The sequence below is a fragment of the Capsicum annuum genome, chromosome 8, assembly GCF_002878395.1.
Source record: "Capsicum annuum cultivar UCD-10X-F1 chromosome 8, UCD10Xv1.1, whole genome shotgun sequence".
NCBI classification, from domain to species: Eukaryota; Viridiplantae; Streptophyta; class Magnoliopsida; order Solanales; family Solanaceae; genus Capsicum; species Capsicum annuum.
The window spans coordinates 144,318,077-144,341,232 of NC_061118.1; the positions used below are offsets into that span (position 1 = coordinate 144,318,077).

The window sequence follows — 23,156 nt, forward strand, 5'->3', positions numbered from 1 at the left end:
TTACAATGAAGGAAGCCCTTCTATTTATAGGGGGAATTTGCCCCTAGTTTCACACTAAAAGACAAATACATCAAATCCTGATAAATATCAACTAGATCTTATTAGATCTTGATAGACATTCACTATAATATAAATATATTTATAACAAAAATAATATATTCTACATATTTTTAGTAGGCATTTGGACATGCTATTTCATCTCATGATTTTATATCATGACATGAAATTTCAAATTCTTCAAAAAGCGTGATTGGATAATTTCAAATCATTATTTGTAAATTTTCAAATACAAAAATTAACCTACAAATTTATATTTTGTAAAATGAACCCCACCATTATATCTACCAACCATTTAACTTTTGGAGAAATAAAATTTATAGTTCTTATTATAATTCTTATCAATATTTAAATTATTTTTATCTCACTTAATCATTAATCACCAACAACTTACCTCGTTTGTTCATGAGAAATATTCACTTTAAAAAAAAAATCTTTTTATTTTATTGAAAAATGATATTTGATCATAAAAATTTCAAATATAACTTGAAGTTTTATTTAGAAAAGTGAAAATAAGTCTCAACTTGTTTTTACTTTTTTCTAATTCCAACTTTACCTTTACGTCCATTTAATGTGAGATATAAGAATAAATAATTTTGGACTAAAATAGAGGATTATTTATCGTGCATTTAGTTGGAGTTATTAGCTAGTTTCAACATTATTTATCCCACTATTTATATCATAGTGATGGAATAAATTATTCCACATACATGGTGATAACTAATTTCAAAATTAATTATCTCGAGATAACTTATTCCCAATCAAATAACCCCTTATAGTTAAAAGTCTCTCCAAAAAAAAAAAATATGACCAAACATAACTCCAACTTCAACTTTAACTTTTTTTTTTTAAAAAAATTATCATGATCAAACACTACAAAATTTGTTATTATTTCAAACGAATTCTCGCTTTATCATTATTATTCACCAAATTTATCATTTGATCAATAAATGTGTATAATAATTTTATAATATTGTATTATACTTTTATTACAAACTTTTATTTATTTGGTAAAATTATATAAAAAATAGATAATTTCAATAACTTTTACAACTTATAAATTTTCTTTTTATTTTAAAAAAATATATTTAAAATCATGTTCAAACAAAAATTCAACTTCTTCTTATATAATTTTATATCAGGATTTCACCTCATATAGTCAAACCGGGCCTTAAATTCAGAATCACAAGATTCAGATATATTTTACTTTATTAAACTTCTGTCTTCTACAAAAAAAAGAAAAAAAAAGAAAAAAAAAGACTTCTGTCAAATTAAAGTGAGCAGTCTGACCCAAAAAAAGAAAAAAAGAAAAAAATATATATAAAGTAAGTAATTCACAGTTCAAGGTAAATATTGATTTTTTTTTAAATATAACCTCTATTAAATATGTATTGGAAATGATGTATCATGTGTCTTTGCTTTTTAAAAAGGATAAAATAGAAAAATATGATAAATTTACATTTTTTTGTTTTTATATATATATATATATATATATTAAAATTTAATAATTAACTTACTTTATAGAGGGAGTAGTAGAAACAGAGTGCTCGTAAATGCCACGTTCTTCCTTTGTTTTGTTCTGCCTTTTTTACAGTGACCAGGTAGTAGCTCTTTTTGCTCAAAGATTCAAAACATTGAACACTTTCAGCTCATTGCTTATGTTTTGATTTAGTTCCCCAAATTGTTTTTTCAACTTTCTATTTTAGTTATCCCAAAAAGAGTTGCTTAACCTGTTGGAACTATGTGATTGCTTCTTTTCTTCTTCTTCTTGTTTGTCCTCCTATTGACTTGAATACAAAAGATCGATGACCCTCCTCTTATTACAAGGAAATGCGGTAACCCTTTTCAATTGAGTCCAAGATTTGCTCATTTGAAGTTCAAATCTGGCATTTTCTTGAGGTCACAATTGACCTTTTTCTTTAAAAGTCAATTCTAGATTTGCCTTTTGTTGACTTCATTCAAGATTTGGTTGGTCGAGTTATGCTTTTCTGTAAGAAACCTTTGATTCTTAACTTTTCTTTATATATATATATATATATATATATATATCTATGGTGTTTCATTGTTTGAGTAGTACAGATCAAGAGGGAGTTGCTCGTATGGTAAGCACTCCTCACTTCCAACCTTAAAAAGTTGTGAGTTTGAGTCATCGAGGGCGAAAAAAGGTTGGGAGCTAAAAAATATGAGTGCTTAGTATAGATCAATACTTAGAAAAGCTTTGAATGTTGAGGAATTGACAGGTTACTGTGATTGAGTCTTGTGCTGCCAAAAGAGTCAAGTGGTTAGTTGAAATTCGCTTTGAGGTTAGTTGAGCTTGTGCCGAATTTTCCATTATTGAGGATATTGTCACTGTACTTGATGTACTAAGATGGAGTTATTATTTATTCTGGTGTTATAAGCTTTTCTTCATTTTCATCATAAGGCCTATAAGGTAGTATTACGTTAGCGTGCCAGATTCAGTGAACACTGCATTTGTTACTTTTAGCTAGAGTCTAAGGTTGCCTGGTTACTATTATGGCTTCCATTAGAAGAACGTTGTCCCCAGTGCCTCGTCCTGGAAGCACTATGAATGGAGAAGTATCTCCAGCAGCCTCTCCATTGTCCAAGTCATCACCGTGTACTAATAGCTATACACCAACTGGTGCATTGATGTCTTCTTTTGGTTCATTGGATTATGCCATCTACAAGGTTCAGACATTTGTAGTTGGTCTTTTGTCACGGAGATCTTCTAGGCCGTTAGAAAGGTCAAAGTTGAAGGGGCTCATTTGGAGGAGAGCTCTTCTACAATTTGTCTTCTGCTTTGTTCTTGGAGTATTTATTGGCCTTACTCCATTACTAAATTTGTCAACAAATTTTATATCTAAACATCAAGCTTTATCCTTTGAGGTCCTCCCGGAAGAAAATGCTCGATCATATGATGTTTCTAGAAATGTGACTTCAACCACTGAGGACGCTCCTATCATAGATAATTCGACATCGGAGCCTAACTTAGTAGATGTTGAACTGAAAGAAGAAACTGCCTACAATGTTCCCTTTAACCAATCACTTGACCAAGAGCTGATGGTGTCCCATAAACTTTTGATTATTGTGACACCTACAGAAGTTCGGCCATTTCAAGCATACTATCTGAATCGTCTAGCTTATGCATTAGAACTGGTGCCTTCTCCTTTATTGTGGATAGTTGTTGAGATGAATTCTCAATCTGTTGAAACTGCTGATATATTGAGAAGAACTGGAGTCATGTACAGACATCTTGTGTGCACCAGGAACTTAACTGAGGTGAAGGAGAAAAATGTGCATCTAAGGAATGTGGCAGTCTCTCACATTGAAACACACCATCTCGATGGTATTGTCTATTTTGCTGATGAGTACAACATATACTCTGCTGATGTCTTTGAGCAGATGAGACAGATCAGGTACTCTATTTGTTAAATTTTCTCAATTTTGGGCTATTACCAACCTTGTTTTACTTTTGTGGTATAAAGCAAAGTGGAAGCATGTCTCCAGTAGTCTATATCCTTATGGAACGTTACGTGTGCTCAATTTAATTGATAGTTGCATGTTCCCATTCCCTTTATTTCTTGCTTAGGCGGTTATTATTTTGCTTATAGTCCATATTTAAATCCTTATCAGGTAAACTTTCTGTACTCCTACAGCTTCTTGATCGCTCTGACCTTGGGTGCCGTTCACTGTATCTTTTGTTGTTTTGTGGGTATAACCATTTGCTCTATGAATCTAAATGCAATGAATCATGCCTCCCTAGATAATGTGCTGAGTCTATGATTCCATGTATCAAAATTCTTGATAGAAAATTGTTGTGTGCAGCCGGTTCGGGACATGGATTGTGGCAAGACTAGCTGAAAATAATAGGAAAGTTATCTTGCAGGGTCCAATCTGTAATGGCTCTCAGGTTATAGGTTGGCACACTGAAGGGAGAGCAAAAAGATTTCAGAGATTCTATGCAGAAATATCGGGATTTGCATTCAATAGTACGATACTTTGGGATCCAAAGAGGTGGCACCTACCAACACTAGAACCTATAAGGCAGTCTGATACAGCCAGAGCTAGTTCCCAAGTGAGTTTTGCGTATCTCCTGGATCTCTGATGATTGGTAATTAAAAAAAGATATTCTGTTAGTGGATAGTTCCACATTTACCACAGGTAATGTGATTGTGTACCTTCAAGAACATGGCTAGTGAAACTGAACTTGAAGTTGGAGCATCGCACCCAACCACCCTTGAAAGAAAGGGCAAGGGCTATTACAGTTATTATCTATGCTACCATATGTGAAAAACATCAATCCTCATGGTTTTATTTACAGGTGAGCACATTTATCGAACAAATGGTGGAAGATGAAAGCCAAATGGAAGGCTTACCAATGAACTGTTCAAGAATCATGGTTTGGCAATTCAACACGGAGATATTGTATCCATATCCTCATGAGTGGCTAGTGAAGAATTACTTGAGCACCAGTACTTCAGTTGGATGACAATTTTGACATGCAGAGAGATTCTTGAGCATTGATAAGGTGAGTGAATTATGTCTATGTTTTCCTGAGCTCCTTACTTTCTCTTCCTATTTCCAGTTTTTATTTAGAAAAAAATATGGACATTTTCCAGTTGGTATTCATCTGCGTTGCAACTTTTTTATGCGGTGTCTGCTAGTCAATCTAGAATATTATTCCTTTCTTCCACTTCCCCCTCTCCCATGGTCTGTTCATTTTGCTGCTATTTCTTTTTTATCATTAAAAGATTATGTTATTGAGATCCAGCAACCAGAAAATGCTGTCAAATGTTTACTCTGTAAAAATTCTGATGAATTTATAAGGATCTCAAAAAGTCTACCATGGCCTCTGTACCATTCACGATTCAGTTTGCTTTCCAAAATTCGTACATTCCTTTCCTTCCAATTGGTCCACCAAACATCTGTAACTATTGAGCTCCAAATTTACATTTTTCCCTTTTCCATCCCTTTAATGCACCAACATCGCAGCAGCTCCTTCATTATCCTAGGCATAGGCCAATGGATCCCCACAATGATCAGGATGAGGTCCCAGATATGCTTGGTGAATGAGCAGCGGATGAAGAGGTGATATATGTCCTCATTTTGTCGTTCGCACGATGAGCTTCTGCTTATATTGACCCCTCTTTTTGAAGATTCTCATGAGTTAGAGATGCTCCCAAACTCAAGTAAATTATTCCACCTTCAAAAGTACCTTATTTCTCCAAATACACTTCCAAGGCCAGTGGAGAATGGTGGAGGAAGTTCCCTTAGGTGTTCATAGCAATCTTTAATTGAAAATTTACCTTTTACTTTTCCAAATACACTACATTTGCTATTCTTTTAAGTGATTAATCTATAAGTGATGATGTCATAATCATCATCACTATTAAGTAGTTTATGAAAATCTCAAAGTCAAGTCACAATTGCCACTTATCCTTGGTATTAGGAAAATTATGGGTATTAACTTTTCCTATACCAGTCTACTAATATTCAATCGACATTCTTCTTGATTGTCCCTTTCCTACCGTATTATATGCACAGAAAGAAATTGAGCTGCTTAGAACAGTTTAGATCATAGCACCTGCTTTTTTGCTACTTAAATTATCATGTGAGGCAGCTTAGATCCAAACGGCTGCTTCTTTGCTACCTAAATTTCCGTATGAAATTCATGTTGTTCCGGTGGGTACAAAATCTATATTTTTCTATACAAACTTCAAACTAAGTTCAAGTATAAGTTTTCAAGAACTATAATGAAGTTCAACACCTTCAAACAAGTTCAAATGAACTATCAAATGAAGTGTTTATCAACTATTAAGAAATGAAGATGAAGTAGAAAATTGTAGAATCAAGTCCACTGAATGCACGGTGTGTCCTTAAGGAATTTATTCCCCTCAAGTACCCAAGGCTATGGAATCTTTCCTCCTAGGATAAAATGATTCTCTTTCTGAAAATAGCGGTACCTCAAATTTTCAGAAACTTCGAACACGATCAATTATTTGATGATCACACGAGAGTTTTTAGAAGAAGAAGATTGTTTTTACTCAAAAATGATTGTCTTTACTTGAGGAAAAATTTAGGTATTTATAGACATCAAGGTGTTGCTTCATGAAGAAAAACAATGGTTCAGAAAGGTGCACCCCTTCATAAAGGTGCAACTCTTCGGAAAAGTCACAACCATTGGAAAGATCATAACCATTCAATTCGAAAAGGTGCCTATTCAAATTGCATCCTTTCTTTTAGTGTCTTTCCGAAAAAAAAACACCACCTTTTATTTTCCATTCACACCACTTAATAACCCAACAATCCCCCACATGAATGGGAAATGACTACCTTATAAAAAATTTACGGACAAGTATGTGATCAACAAGCGAAGACTGATTGCATCTGGATTAGTGAGTTTCCCTTTAAACTTTCCGTAGTGAACATGCATCGGATGCACTCGGTCAATCGGTAGATTTGATATCTTTGAACCGTCGAACTTTAATGTACACCTAGACAACACATGTCACACAACCAACCTTTTACCTTTTATGGTTCTCACAGTTTTGTTCATTTCAGCCATGAACACGTCCTGGTTTCATGAGAGCGTAGAGAATAGGCCTTTACTAATATTCTCCTTGAAGTGGCTTCACCCTCACATAGATGATTTCTAAATGTTCAATCCTATAAATTAAATTATTTGGTCAAATTTGCCAAATTTAGATAACCATTAAAAAGCTTCACACCATAAGCCTTATCCTTGTTTCCTAAACATTGTCTACTTCATGAGAATGGGTTAAGTATATTGACAATGTTGACCAGCTAGTCACAACTTTGTTTGATCTCCTTGAACCTAGCTCTTGGGATCTCTAGTCTGCTAGGTAGAGTTACCGCCATGCTGACTTGTCCTAAGCCGTAAACCCATTCCCTTTGATGTTCTCTCAATTCCCTCTCTAGATAGGCCTTTTGTAAGTGGATCCGACACATTATCCTTTGACTTTACATAGTCAACAGTGATAATTTCACTAGAGAGTAGTTCTTTAATGGTATTATGTCTCCGTCTTATATGACGAGATTTACCGTTATACATCATGCTCCGTGCTCTGCCTATTGCCGCTTGACTATCAGAGTGTATACATACTGGTTCCAATGGTTTGGGTCAATAAGAAATATCTTCCAAGAAATTTCGAAGCCATTCAGCTTCTTCACTGGCTTTATCTAATGCGGTAAATTCAGATTCCATTGTAGAGCGGGCAATTCATGTCTGTTTGGACGATTTCCAAGAGACTGCTCCTCCGCCCAAAGTAAATACATATCCACTCGTGGATTTTACTTCATTCGATCTAGTGATCCAATTTGCATCATTATATCCTTCAATTACCGCTAGATATTTATTATAATGCAAAGCATAGTCTTGAGTGTATTTAAGATACCTCAAAACTCTTTTCATTGCCATCCAATGAGTTTTATTAGGATTACTCGTGTACCGACTCAATTTACTAATAGCACATGCTATGTCTGGCCGTGTATAGTTCATGATATAGATTAATATTAAACATCCCAACACTCTTGTGTAATCCAACTGTGAGTCACTTTCACCTTCATTCTTTTGAAGTGTAATGCTCACGTCTAATGAAGTCTTGTCAATACTGAAGTCCAAATATTTGAACTTGTTAAGTACTTTTTCAATGTAATGAGATTGTGACAATGCCAACCTTTATTGGGTTTTATGAATTCTTAACCTTAAGATTACATCCGCAACTCCAAGGTCCTTCATATCAAACTTGCTCTCCAGCATTTGTTTCGTAGCATTTAAGTAAAAAATGTCTCTACTGATGATCAATATGTCATCCACATACAAACAAACAATGACTTTGTGATTTGGAGTGTCTTTAAGAGTCAACATTTTGCCTGACATCATTTTCAAGCAGGTTTTTCCTGTCCCTTCAACCTTTGCTGTTGCGGAGTTTGCCTTATAGATCTTTTCCGCATCTTGAGTCGGAGTGTATGAAGCAGACAACTCTTTGTTGGCACATATATGGTGGGTGGCATCAGAATCTATCCACCAATCTCTAGGATTTCCCACCAAGTTTCATTCTGAAAGCATAGCACATAGATTATCCATTTCGTTTTTGGATTCAGCCATGTTGGCTTGATCCTTCTTCTTGCCTTTCTTTGGGGCACGATAATCTACTGATCTGTGGCCAGCCTTGCCACAATTAAAGCACTTCCCCTTGAATTTCTTCTTTGGCGGATTGCTTTGTTGTCCAGCTTTCTTTCGTTTCTTCGAGTTGTTAGGGTCGTCCTTTACAATGTTGGCTCTACTGATTGCAGAGTTTCCTTTCGACCTTTTCTCGGTAGCTTTGTTGTCTTCCTCAATGCGCAACCTCACAATGAGGTCTTCGACTGACATCTTCTTCCTTTTGTGTTTCAAGTAATTTTTAAAGTCCTTCAACAAGGGTGACAACTTCTCTATTATGGCTGCCACTTGAAAGGCGTCATTCACAATCGAACCTACATCAAAAGTCATGTGAGTATTAAGAACAAATTTAACATGTTCGAATAAGGTATTTACTATATTCATACCCTTAGCAAGGAGATCGTGAATGCTTACTTGCAACTCCTGTACTTGAGATACTACAGTCTTACTGTCAATCATTTTGTAGTTAAGGAACCTTGCAACAAAGAACTTTTAGTTCCTGCATCCTCAGTTTTATATTTTCGTTCCAACGTATTTCACAACTCTTTCGAAGTCTTCGTTCCACTGTACACATTGTACAAATTGTCTTGGAGGCCACTTAGGATATAATTCTTGCATAAGAAATCCGAATGTTTCCATGCCTCCATTACAACGAACTACTCGTTCTCCGATGTTTTTGTGGACAATTCTGGAGCATCTTTAGATATGAACCTTTGAAGACATAAAGTTGTCAAATAGAAGAATATTTTCGGCTGCCAGTGTTTAAAATCTACACTCGAAAATTTTTCGGGTTTCTCCGCAGGTGCCACTGCGGGCGTAGCACTTGTGTGGTTTGTTGTAGCAACATTTGTTGCTGCTACACTTGTCACACCATCAGTAGTCATTTTTCGGTCATAAAAAGACAATTAACTTAGTATATCAGAATACTAATTATAAAGTTGTAACAACTTTAAACACCATTTGTTTCTAGTTTAACGATGAAGTTTTTATGTTCTTTTAATCGTTAACCGAATGACCTTTAACTTGTGATGAGGTTTTTATGTCTTCAAATCACTTGTTAAGTTCAAACAGAGTAGAAAGCAATAAGCTTTAATCTCCAAAAATCAAATAATACAGATTATAAAAGTATTTTATTTATACATGATGAAAAAAAAATTTCACCAAACAAGCACAATATTTTTAAATATAAATTCCTTAAGATTGTTGTTTTTCTCAATTTTTTGTAAAATCTGTATTTTCCAACAATAACTTCAAATACATGTTCAAATTAACATATGAACAATCAAATGAAGTTTAAACTCTGTATTTACAATTTTGAACTTTTAACAATAAGTTCAACCCAACTTATGAACATCAACAAAATGAAGTTCAAACTATTTTTTGGAAAATAGCAAACCAAGTGTTAAGAGCTTCAACACAAGTTCAGCCAACTTACGAACTATCAAAATAAAGTTTCAAGAACTTCAAATGCAAGTTCAAAAAGTTGAAGAACTATCAATATGAAGTTCAAACTATTTATTGAAAAACAGTAAACCAAACAATACAAATTAGTATAAATTCCTTAAGATTCTTGTTCCGGCGGGTACAAAATTTATATGTTTTCTATACAAACTTCAAACTAAGTTCAAGAATAAGTTTTCAAGAACTACAATGAAGTTCAACACCTTCAAACACAAGTTCAAATGAACTATCAAATGAAGTGTTTATAAACTATTAAGAAATGAAGATGAAGTAGAAAATGATAGAATCAAGTCCACCAAATGCACGGTGTGTTCTTTATCTTTCTTTTAAGATAAAATGATTCTCTTTCTGAAAATAGCCGTACCTCAAATTTTTAGAAATTTCGAACTCTCTCAACGATTTGATGATCACACGAGAGTTTTTAGAAGAAGAAGATTAGTTTTTTACTAAAAAATGATTGTCTTTACCCGAGGAAAAATTCAGGTATTTATAGCCATCGAGGTGTTGCTTCATGAAGAGAAGCAATGGTTCAGAAAGGTGCACCCCTTTATAAAGGTGCAACTCTTCAGAAAAGTCACAACCATTGGAAAGGTCATAACCATTCAATCCGAAAAGGTGCCTATTCAAATTGCATCCTTTCTTAGTGTCTTTCCGAAAATTTTCATTTTCCATTCATACCTCTTAATAACCCAACACTTCAACTCACCAAGAGTAGGGGTGGCAATGAGCAAGGAAGGGTGAAGCAAGACCTAACTATAAATGTAGAGAATGAAAATGAAGTTGTTTGATTTCATTGATATGTATGTGTATATATACAAGAGAACACAAACTAAAAGGAAAGAATCAAATTAATAAAGAATTATGATCTTCTCCTAAATAGAAACGAAATCACTATGAGATACTAAATCAATCATGAGATATCTTAACATGTGTTACATGCTCTATTATGCCCCCATCAAGTTAGGTGTGACAAGACAACACCTAACTTGGGTAGCATTCGCTGGAAGGCTGGCTTAGACAATGGTTTGGTGAGTGCATCTGCAACTTCATCAGTGGAGTGGATGTGTGATACTCGGACTAGGCCATTGCGAACTTGATTGGGAACAAAGTGAAGATCGACCTCGAGGTGCTTCATTTTTGTATGATGTACCGGGTTTTTAGCAATGTATGTGACCCCAAGATTATCACAAAGTATTGTAGGTACAGCAGAGAGTGGCACATGAAGATCCCTGAGCAAGTGAGTGATCCAGTTTGTTTCAAACAAGGCAGAGGCAACTGCCCTATACTCAGCCTCAGTGGAGGATCGGGAGACGGTGGGTTGCTTGCAAGAACACCAGGAAATAGGAGTCGTACCTAGAAAAACAATGTAGCTAGAGATTGAGCGGCGATCATTAATATCACCCGCCCAATCAGCATCAGTGTAGGCATAAAGATCAGTGGACTGATGTGGAGAAATATGAATACTATTCTGGGATGTTTCTTTGAGGTATCGAAAGATGCGTTTAACAACCTTCCAATGAACCACGGAGGGAGAGTTGTTGAACTGAGTAAGCTTGTTTACCGAATATGTGATATTCGGTCTGGTAAAAGAAAGGTACTGAAGTTTACCAAGTACACTCCTATACTTTTTTCCATCAGTTTTAGGGGCTCCGTCATCTACCAGTAGTGCCTCAGATGTACTCATTGGGGACTGAACGTCTTTGCAGTCTTGTATCTGAGTGTCATGTAACACCTTTTAAATATACTTAGATTGACTAAGAAACAGACTGTTGGCATCCCTGTGTACCTCAATGCCCAAGAAATAGTGCAGTAAGCCAAGATGCTTAAGAGAATCTTTTGGAAAGAGAAGTAATGACTTCTTGAATGAGTGTTTCATTGCTGCCCTTGAGTATGATGTCGTCCACATGTTAGTATATAAATAGTTACGCCCAAGTTATGCAGAACAAACAAAGAATTATCAGATTCAGACATACGGAATCCCATTCTGAAAAGAGAATCAGTGAGTGCATCATACCAGGCTTTAGGAGCTTGTCGCAGTCCATAGATAGCCTTTTTGAGATGACAGTCAGGCTGTGCTGAACTTTCATACTCGGGTGGTTGGGTCATATAGATATCTTCGTGAAACTTTCTTTGAAGAAAAGCATTATTGACATCTATTTGATGTAAGGGCCAACTTTTTTGTACAGCAACGGTGAAGACGGTCCGAATTGTGGTTGGTTTAACCACTGGACTGTATGTTTTATGAAAATCAACCCCAGGTATTTGGGTGAACCTTTTTGCAACCAAACACGCTTTGTACCTATCAATAGAGCCATCAGGCTTGGTTTTGATTCGAAACAACCATTTACAGGGAACAACATTTCTGGTGTAGTCCGGTGGAACCAACTCCCAAGTCTGGTTTCTTATTAGTGCATCATACTCAACATGCATAGCATCTCTCTAGTATGATAATTTTGTGCTTGTTTGTGGGTTACAGGTAAAATGGGTACGGCTGGGTTATTTGGGCAGTGTAGTCAACAATTTTCCATCGCTTGACAATGTTATTTTGCGACCTTGTTACTACACAATTTTGCTCTATTTGTGGAACTTGAACTATAGGTGCAGTGGGTGGAGGCGAGTCTAGAGAGCATCTGCTCGTACCTCTGTTAGCATGGAGGGATCGTGATGACTTTGGGCGACGCTGATAAACATGAGTAACTGGTGGTCGGCGATGTAGAGGGCGAGGATGCACAAAGAGGGCAGGGGGTTAATTTTGAAATGTGAAGCGGGATGGTTGGGTATCAATAATAGGGGATAGGGAAGTAGTTTGAGGATTACCTGATTCCGGAGTGGTGAAATGATCTGACTCTGGGTTATTTCCCTGCGGGGCGCGAATTGAGCAGGTATCTTGGCGTGCACCTGGCCTGAACGGAATGGTGGAAGGAAGCAAGGTGAGATCTGAATTAATAGTGGTGGAACTAATTTCCATATGTGGATTTTGATGTTGTAAAGTGTTTTCCCAATTTAAATATGAAAAGTTTTGTTTTAAGTGAGAAAAAATATTATCAAATGGGAAAATTTCTTCTAAAAATTTTACATCTCGTGAAAGAAAAAGTTTAAGAGCTGGTGGGGTCAAAACACTGATGGCAATGATGAGTGACGAAGAAACCGAGATAAACACAAGGTTTGGAATATGGTTCTAATTTATTTTAGGTGTATGGTCGTAACCATGGGTAGCATACATATCCAAATGTACGGAGAGATTCATAAGCAGGTGTTTCGTTGAAAAGAACTTCAAATGGGGACTTGTTATCAAGAGTGGCAGTGGGTAGACGATTAATGAGAAAGGCAACATGATGGCAGACAAATGTCCAAAAATTGGAGGGCAAACTTGCTTGATGAAGCAACGTTTTGACAGTCTCAATAAGGCGTTGATGATGTCTTTCAGCCAAGGCAACCCTTTGAGGAGTATGAGGGGGAGAGACAAGGTGTTGTATGCCATTAGAATTAAGGTATGGTTCCATGACTTTATATTCTCCGCCTCTATCAGTGTAAAGTGTGAGCATTTTGTGACCAAAGTATTTTTCAAGCACAGGATGTAAGCTTTGAAAGTGTTTTTACACTTCATGTTTGTTTTTCATTGTGTACAACCAAATGTATTTGGTATACTGATCAACAAATAGACAATAGTAGCGTTTTTTATCAATAAAGAGCGCAGGGGATGGACCCCATAAATCACTGTAAATTATTTCTAATAGATGTTTGCTGGTAAAAGTGCTTGAATAAAAGGAAAATCTATGAGCTTTATTGCAGCAACAAGAATTACAATAAGTAAACTTGTCTTTTGAAGAATATGGAAGACGGGAACTGTTTAAAGTGGAAAGCAAAACTCGAGAATGAGGGTGGCCCAATCTTCGATGCCATAGATGTAAGGAAGGTCCAGTAATGGCAATGTTGATTTTTGGTCGAGTCAGGGACGACCATTCATAGAGACCTGCTTTATTCGGGCCGCGCAGAAGAGGTGCTCCCGTAGTCAGATCCTTCACAAGAAAAGTAAAAGGAAAAAATTCTATGAAGGTTAGATTCTCTTTGCAAATTGATGAACTGAAATGAGTTTGCGTTTGATAGCTGGAGCACACAAAATACTAGAGAGTTTGAAGGCAGTATTTGATGCAGTTAAGTGAGTATTACCAGTTTAAGTAATCGGAATCACATTACCATTGCCCACTGTCACTGTGTCCGAGGTGATGTGGTGAGATGCATCTGAATCAAGAATCCAGGGGTCACTCGGTGTTGTGTGCGCAACAAAATTTGCTTTTGCTTCAAAGTGGTTATGGGACCGAGAGCGGCAAACATTTGCTGTATGCCCAAATTTGTCACAAAGTTGACAACATACTCGCGATGATTGGTGTGGGAAGTTACGCCACTGAGAATTATCCATTGGATCGCGCCACTGGGAATTATCCATTGGATATTGAGAATGAGCACTTTGATTAGTGCTGCTTGCATTGGGGACGCCAGTTATTGTTGTTGGATGAGCGTCTATTGTTGCGTGGGGCTGATGGAAGATTTGGCACTCGTTCAGCAACAACGCTGTGATCTGGGTGGAAGTCTTCTTGAGGTCCTTATGTTTGAGGAAAAGTTCATGATCAAGAAGCTTGTCAAAAAGTTCTTTATAGCTAATAGGAAAGTCCCTTGCCCGTATGGATGCAGAGATCTCGCGGAATTTTGACCCGAATTCACTTAGTATTTTCACCACTAGGTCTTCATTATTGACGGGTGAACTTGCTGTGGCGAGTTCATCAGAGAGAGAGCGAATCTCTCGCATATATTCGGCAATGGATTTGTTGTCCTTACTGACTCGATTGAGATGGTGACGAAGGCTGAAGACGCGGGTTTGCGATTTGTTTGCAAAGGAAGTGTGAAGTTGATCCCACACAGCTTTGGAGTTGATAGCAGAAGCTACCGTGGGTGCGCTTGTGGCATCTACAGAGGCCATGAGAGCATTTTGGATCAATTTGTCCTAACGAAACCAATCCTTGTACGCAGGGTTGGCTGTCTCAAGGCCGTTAGTTGTGATTATTTCAGCAGGGGACAACATGGTGCAGTCAAGATGACCATAGAGGTCATGGCCATGAAGCAACATGGCAATCTAGGCTTTCCAGATGGTGAAATTAGTGCTGCCAGTCAGTTTAATGGTCAGCTAAGATGATGGATTGAATTGAATCAAGTGTTTGAGGATAGGGGCTGCGTTGGCATTAACGACGGGGGCAGAAGTGGCCATCGTTGCGAGGAGAAGAAGAAAAAAAAATGGATCTTGGACTCTGTTAAGAGTTTTTTGGCTTTGATACCATATAAATATAGAGAATGAAGATGAAGTTGTTTGATTTCATTGATATGTATGTGTATATATACAAGAGAACACAAACTAAATAAGGAAAGAATCAACTAATAAAGAATTGTGATCTTCTCCTAAATAGATACTAGATCACTATGAGATACTAAATCAATCATGAGATATCTTAACATGTGGGACATGCTCTATTATTAACCCACTATGGAGGATGTGGGGTAGGATGGAGGAATGCCATTTGGTCATGGGATGGGATTGAAGGAGAGTAGAGAATTTTTTATAGTCATGGTTGGTGCTCTGCCGCATGCCCGTTTGGTTTCTCATATTCGTTTTTGTTGCGCATATAAGTTTGTGGTCTTTCATTTTTTGTTTCTTTTTCTTTTGCCCTCGAGTTTTGAAATGACCGATTAACTTTTAAGTGCTTCATGTGTTTGTTGGTGTTTAAATATGTTGCACATAATAAAATTAGTATTAGATCCATTTCATTTTCTATGGCGGCATTTGACTAGATGCAGAGTTTAAGGAATATTGAGATACTTTTTCCAAATAAGCTAAATCTATATATAATATACCAAAAGTAGTTGCAATTTCTAATTGTCTTCTGTGTGCATTTGTGTGCCATTAAGTGTGCATTTGTTATTGAGGAAAACATATAACATTTTGTTTTTTCCATGTTTGAACTTTGGTTTGCCAATATGTCTTGGAAAACATTTTCTTTGGGAAGCATGTTCCTTAAAAATTTACAAATGACTTCCCTATTAGTAGTAGGGAAAACAGGTTCCATGAGTGACATTCCAAGCTCATTGTCTCCTCCCCAATCCCTGCCACCCAAGTTTCGTGGACTCTTCACTTTTGATGTCGCAGCTATGTCGGATTCTCCAAGAATACACTTTTTTTAGAGAATCCGATATACACTTATTGACATTTTTGAAGAGTCCGAGCCACAGTCTGCCACCCCTTGACAACCCACATCCCGCCACCCTGACCCCCCCACCCCACCCCACCCCACCCCACCATAAATGTTTTCCTAGATTATACGTAAACGCTCTTGAGAGTTTTTTTTTGCTTACTTAAGAAACACCAAATAATAAATAAGAAACTACGTATTTTTCAAAAGTACCATTTTCCACAAAACGTTTTCCTTCTATCTACACACCCTAAGAGTAATTCGTAAATGTTAAAAGAAAAGAAAAGGCAGTTCGGTACACTAAGCTCTTGCTATGCACAGGATCCGGGTAAGGGTGCGATCACAAGGATCTATTGTACGCAACCTCACCTTACATTTCTGCAAGGGGCTGTTTCCAAGGTTTGAGCTTGTGACCTCCTGGTCATATGACGACTTTACCAGTTACTCCAAGGTTCCCCTTCTATTCGTAAATGTTAAAATTAAAGAAATGTATAAACATTATTGAAAGGGTGTATGATGCAGAGTATTGACTAGGCAAGAACTCTCACATTCAAAGTTGAAGGTGGCAAAAATGAGAATGTTGTGCTGGATGTGTGGGCTTACTAGGGGTGATAGGGTTAGGAATGAGGTTATTTGGGTGAAGGTGGGAGTGACCTCGGTGGAGGACAAAATGCGAGAAGTGCGGTTGAGATGGTTTGGGCATGTGATGAGAAGGGGCACGGATGCCCCGGTTCGGAGGTGCGAGAGGTTAGCTTTGGATGGTTTCAAGCGGGGTAGAGGTAGGTCGAAGAAATTCTGGAGGGAGGTGATTAGATAGGACTTGAGCAGTTATAGCTTACTGAGGACATGACCCTAGATAGGAAAGTAGGGAGAACACGAATTAGGGATAAGGTTAGTGCGTGGAGGTGAGTCATAGCCAGTAGTTAGGTGCGGTTTGGGGTAGCCTGATAGTGGTTGTAGGACTTTGCTCATGAGATGGAGTCTCTAGTTAGGTGGGTTGGGGGAGGTGGGTGCTTGTGGTTGGTTAGTGTATCATACTACTTTGTGGGTGTCTTATTTCTGTTATTTCATTTTGTTTCATGTTTCTTGATTCATGTTTCATGTTTTATTACGACCTTATTTACTGTCTCTGTGTCTTGAGCCAGGGGTCTATCGGAAACAACCTCTCTACTTCTTCGGAGGTAGTGGTATAGACTGCGTACATTTTACTCTCCCCAGACCCCACTTGGTGGGAATTCACGGGGTATGTTGTTGTTGTTGTATAAACATTATTGAAACGAAGAAAGAATATCTCTCATTCGCTGAAAAATTTATGACTGGATGACCAAATTAACATTTCCAAGAGCAAATCTAGTTAATATTCAGGTCATGGGGCGCAAATTAATCATTATCTGGAAATAATTGAGATTTGGAAAAAGGAAATAAAACTACTTTCATTTATAAGATTTGTTGAAACTTTATTATCAGATTTTAGTGTAGTTTATCTTTGAACAATAACTAGTAATAGTATATAGGGATGATTGGAGTAATCGGTTAGACAAAAGACTTTCGTTAAAACTTAAACTTTACATACTATATTTGTGAATGAAGAATCAAGATTTCAAGATAGTTCTTTATAGAAGATCTATCATAAGTAAATAGTGTCCAAATGTAATTTTCTAATTTAGTACCTATAGGTTAATTTCAGATGGGTAACCTTTTACACTGACACTTGATATTAAACTTGAACGACGTTAAGTTTTGACAAAAATCAATCAACGGAGAGCAAAGTCACAAAAAAAGGAGAAACATGAAATATAAAGGAGGAAGTCAGTAGTAAAGTTTGACGGGATTCGGAAATACTAGAAGGCAAACCAAAAATTAAAATGGAAGGCCATAAAAGTGAGAAAAAGGAGAATATTTGTGTGCACAAACAAGAATAGGATTCATGGGTGAGGGAGGAAGACTTGAACTGCTTTTTGAAATTGAAAAAAGTTTTCTCTATATGCAGCATGGGTTTTGGAGTAGACTGGTAAGACTGGGAGAGGAGGAGTGTTTCTTTTAGAGTGTTCATTTTAGGAAATAGAAAGCCCGGCAGAACGAAATCAGCGACATTGGATTGTGAAGATCTTACAGTGAAATAATTGTATTAGGAGAGTCTCAAATATAAGGAAGAATTTGCGACATTGAGGAGTAATTTTTTTTGTTTTGCCACTGATACCACCAAGAAACTGCTAACCTTATATTAAGTATGGACTCTGTTAGAATATGAGTAGGAATAAGAATAGCATATAAAATCCTACTTGGAAAAGGATTGTAATGTAGTGTCCTATTAAGAAAAGGATTGGAATATATTGTGTATAAATAGGGCCTCAATGTAATAATGTAGTTAGAACAATTCAATAATATTTTTCTCTTATATTTCTCACATGGTATCATAGCTTCCACGATCTTGGTAAAGAATCAAAGAGTTTCCGCCACCGGCTGGCGGTTATAATCCATATATATCGCCCGTCTAGCCAATGATTATGTTAGCAAAAGTTGGGTCACTGACTCACTGTGTATCTTTCTAGTGACTATTTTCTCATATCTTTGCGTAGCACCATGCATCTGTCCGGTGATTACTTTTTCATATCTATTTTTCTTAGCACCGTACTTTTCGGTGACTATTTTCTCATATCTGATTTGCGTAGCACCGTGCATCTTTTCGGACTACTGTCTCATATCTGAGTTGCATAGTACTATGCATCTTTCTGGTGACTCCTCAGATTTAATTTACATAGTTCCGTACGTCTTTCCGGTGACTCCTCAGATCTTTTTCAGTAGGGTCGTGCCATCATTCCGACCCTGCCCCATATAATTTCTCTTTTCCAGTAGGATCGTGTCGTCATTCCGACCCTGCCCCATATAATTTTTGTTTCTCAATAGGGTCATCCCATCATTCCGAACCTACATATATTTCTTTTTTTCAGTAGGGTCTTGTCATCATTCTGACCCTACCTATATACTTTTTTTTTTTTCCTCAGATTGTAGTCACTTTTCAGCCATCAAATCTAATAATCCGGCGTGTGAGCATGTTTCGGTTAAGTTTCCGGTGACTTTCATGTTCAAGATCTACTCGTCTCTTGATTTCGAGACGACCCGTATATTTTATACCAGTTTTCGACAATTTTCCAGTGACACATCGACTTTACGACAATATTTACTACTTTTCGGATCATTTTTTCAGTTTGTTCCGTTTCAATTGAGGTCTCCCAAACGTCCAAAACAGTCCTTATCAGTTTTCTTGCAGATATCTTCACCAAGTCCCTCACCGATTCTCATATTAGTTACATCCATAACAAGCTTGGTACATATGTCTTCTATGCACCAGCTTGAGGGAGAGTGTTAGAATATGAGTTGGAATAGAAATAACATATAAAATCCTACTTGGAAAAAGATTGTAATGTAGTGTCCTATTAGGAAAAGAATTGGAATATATTGTCTATAAATAGGGCCTCAATGTAATAATGTAGTTACAACAATTCAATAATATTTTTCTCTTATATTTCTCACAGACTCAATACTCTACAAAGGTATTTACATCAAGGTGAACCCTCATGTTATGCCAAAATACTTAAAGCTGTAAACTATATTTAAATATATCTATGGCTTTGTATTTGTTTCCAAAATATCTGCTATTTCCTTCCTCAAAGATCAAAAAGTGAATAACAGGACAGTGTTTTTTTGAGCCACTTCTATTTTTTCATCTATGAACTTGCCTCCTTCATTATTTCGGATGTGCCTGTTTCACCACAAAAACATTTATGAACGAACAGGTTCCAAATCTCCAATGAGTACCTTCCATAAGAGTAAAAGAAAATATCCAATGAATACCTGTAGCATCAAAAAAGATGAGCAGGGAACCCATTGTAATAGTCTATTGCACAGTTTAAATCCTCTCTTTTCATAAATTTTCTTCTGTCAAGTATGCTCGTGTACAACCAACCAGCTGAAACAAACTGCTCTTTGGAAGCTTTTGTTCTCCAGATTTCTTTCCACGGCCAATTCTTTTGTGCATTGTCTGGAAACTTTGGCAGGTGGTAGCAAGATTTTACAGTGAATTGCCTCTCCTTTCTCCTTCCCAGACTAGAGAATCTGTTTTATCTGGCTATGTGTTCTGGTATGAGTAGTCTTTGTGCTAAGTTTTCTACTTCCCGTTCCAACAACAACAACATATTCAGTATATTCCCACAATGTAGGGTCTGGGGAGGGTAGAGTGTACGCAATCCATACCACTATCTCAAAGGTGAGGTAAAGCGGTTGTTTCCAATAGACCCCCGACTCAAGACCAAACAAGACTCACCAAATAATACCACTAGAACAACACCCAAAAACTCTAAGAACAAGATACTATAAGTGTAGCGCTATAACTACTAGCACGGACAACAAACCAAGGCGCTCCTATCTACTAACCGCTCCATGTCATGTCTAAGCGCCTCCCTCCAATATTTCTTCGGTGTACCTCTACCTTTCCTGAAACTATCCATAGCCAACCTCTCACACCTCCGGACTAGAGCATCCATGCCCTTCATCATCACATGCTCGAACCATCTCAACTCGCTTCTCACATCTTCTCTCCCACTGTAACCGCACCCACTTTGTCACGGATAACCTCTTTTCTAATCTTATCCTTCCTAGTAAACCCACACATCCATTGTAGCATCTTCATCTGCGCCACCTTTATCCTTTGGATGTGAGAGTTCTTGGCTGGCTAATACACCGCCCCGTACAACATAGCTGGTCTAATTGCCACTCTATAGAACATGCCCTTAAGTCTAGGAGGCACCTTCTTATCACACAAGACACCGGATGCGAGCTGCCATTTCATCCACCCTACACCAATACGATGGGTGACATCCTCTTCAATCTCCCCATTACCCTGTATCATAGAACCAAGAAACTTGAAACTCTCTCTTATGAATGGTCTGCGTATCAAGCTTCACAACTACATCAGCCTCATGCATCACCTCCATTCCAAAAATTAATTTCCTCCTTAGCTCTTCAATCCCCCAGAATGCAATAATTGTTTCTTGGTTAAGAACTGTGAAAAACAAGCACACAATCTCAAGACCTCCATTGATGATCTTCGAGGTGTGGAGGTGCAAAAGTAGAGAGGTTTTTATTGATCTGAAAATGAAAATGAATGCTACTGTACAACAAGAGCATTGCTCTGAGCTTTATAGCCTAAGGATCATATCTTCTGACCGACTAACTACCACTAGTGACAGCTTATTGACAGCTCATCACCTCCTGATTGATCCTCACTTAACAGCTTTTACAACTAACTAATCGAGTAACTAACTAATGTGTTAAACATTTCTCTGAGTAACTAATTTCTGGATGAACAGTGATCAATGCAACAGTGAAAACTGTAACAATGATCAACTGTGTAATCAACTTCACCAATATATCCTTGATGCATTTGGACAAGAACCATGCCAAAAACTTTAGGAAGGCCTGCCTCATGATCTAACCATTGGTCAATCCATGTTCTGGTTTTTTCCCATCACCTACTACAATCTCTGTTGATATTTGAAATTCTTCCTGGGGTCTATTAATGCTCTTTCCTAGTGATACACCATATAGCCCAGCTTTTTGTTTATTGCTCCCTGGCCCATCCAACATTGTGTAGATAACTTCTTTCCACAAAGCTGTTTTTTCCAGATTATATCCCCATAGCAATTTGAAGAGCAAGGTTTTGTTATTCTTCCTCAGGTCTCTAATTCTCGGCCCTTTCCACTTTTAAGAGTGTTTAACCTTGCGTCATCTCACTAAGTGTAATCTACGGCTCTCGGAATCACTTTCCTTAAGGTCCCTTATCTTATTTAGTGTGACCTCCAGGTCACATGGCAACAACTTTACCAGTTACTCTAAGACTCCCCTTCCTATATGTCAACTACTATGACCAATTATTTAATTGATGATGTGACCAAATTGAGTCAGAGAGTATAGAGGAGGTTGAACGTAGGAACGGGAAGAGACTAGAGAGAGTCTTCCTAACAACTAAAGAAAAGATGTGAAGAAGAAAAACGAGGAATTGGACATAGTTGGGAGATCTAGAAAAGGTAAATTAATAGAGAAAGGAAGTTAGATTAATTGGGTTAGGATGAAAATACATTGAGAACCCCCCCTCCCTGAGTGTATCGGGGGAGGGAGGGTTTTCACTTCTGCGGCATGTGAAGTGGGGTGTGTGACAGGGAGAGATCATCTCTTGAAAGGGCAAATCAAATCCTGCCATTTCCCATTGCCATCCCTAGCAAAGTGTGTCGCTGTGCACCATACTGCAGCAAAACAATTGGCAATGAAAGAAGAATATAACGGCATTGAAAGAATATGTAATTGATAATCGGAGCATGGTTAAATGTTTTTGGGGCTTACACTAAAATTGCTTCTTAGAACAAAGATATTTTGTGGACTCTTTAAGGGTGCAAATGGTGTCGTACAAAAAAGAAATGTGCTTGCTAAGATCTCAATTGATCATGTACGCTAGAAACAGCAAGCCTTCTGGAAAATGCTTTTTCAAATTTGATACAACGATCTTTGGTAACAATAGGCAGATGGTATTGGGAGAGTGGCCTCATTTTGAATACGTCGTAGATGATATATAAGGGCTCAGGGAAAAAAGGGCATCTAATTCATTACTGGATTCTTGTTTAACTTTGAAATTCGGAGTAACAAGACTTCTCTTGATTCTATAAGACATTTATAAGAAACTTGGACAGCTAAATAGTAAGTACCAACTGAAAACAGAATGACTTTTCATGATGTTCTTTTCGTTGTCGTATGTTTTTGGTATTAGCTATTTGACACATTGTGCAATCTTTTCTAGCGCAGGAGAAATTTAGTAAACAATTATGAGCATCTGCTGCAAATATTTGTCGGACCAACCACTTGAATGCTATCAGTTTCGAGCTTGTACTGCTTAACTACATGCTGTAGTATCTAAAGAGACCAAGGAGACCAACACTCCTCTTCACTTTTTCTGTTCTGCTGGTACATCAGTAGATATTAATTTGTACAGTTGCTTTAGCTAGTCATGGTATAGTCTTCTGGCTACCAAGTCAGAGGCAGCAAAATTGTGGCAATATGGAAAAAAATATTTACAACAGATAGGTGAGTTTCAAGTTCCTAGTCAATTCTTTCGACTCGAGTTTCTTAATCCAAGTTGATATCCGAAATGGAGTATTATTCTTCAA

The 23,156-nt window shown here is 37.2% G+C and overlaps 1 protein-coding gene across 2 annotated transcripts; it reads left to right on the forward strand.

The window, feature by feature from the left end:
- Positions 1-1,588: 1,588 nt before the first annotated feature.
- Positions 1,589-23,156, forward strand: LOC107839134 (probable beta-1,4-xylosyltransferase IRX9H). 2 transcript variants are annotated; one of them, XM_016682500.2, is made up of 4 exons: positions 1,589-3,473; positions 3,883-4,132; positions 4,379-4,585; positions 22,790-23,156. In XM_016682500.2, the coding sequence occupies exons 1-3, from the start codon at positions 2,572-2,574 to the stop codon at positions 4,544-4,546; spliced, it is 1,320 nt and encodes a 439-aa protein (XP_016537986.2). In that variant the 5' UTR covers positions 1,589-2,571; the 3' UTR covers positions 4,547-4,585; positions 22,790-23,156. The 2 variants fall into 2 exon arrangements, with proteins under 2 accessions (XP_016537986.2, XP_016537985.2); XM_016682499.2 differs by having other exon boundaries at positions 22,795-23,156.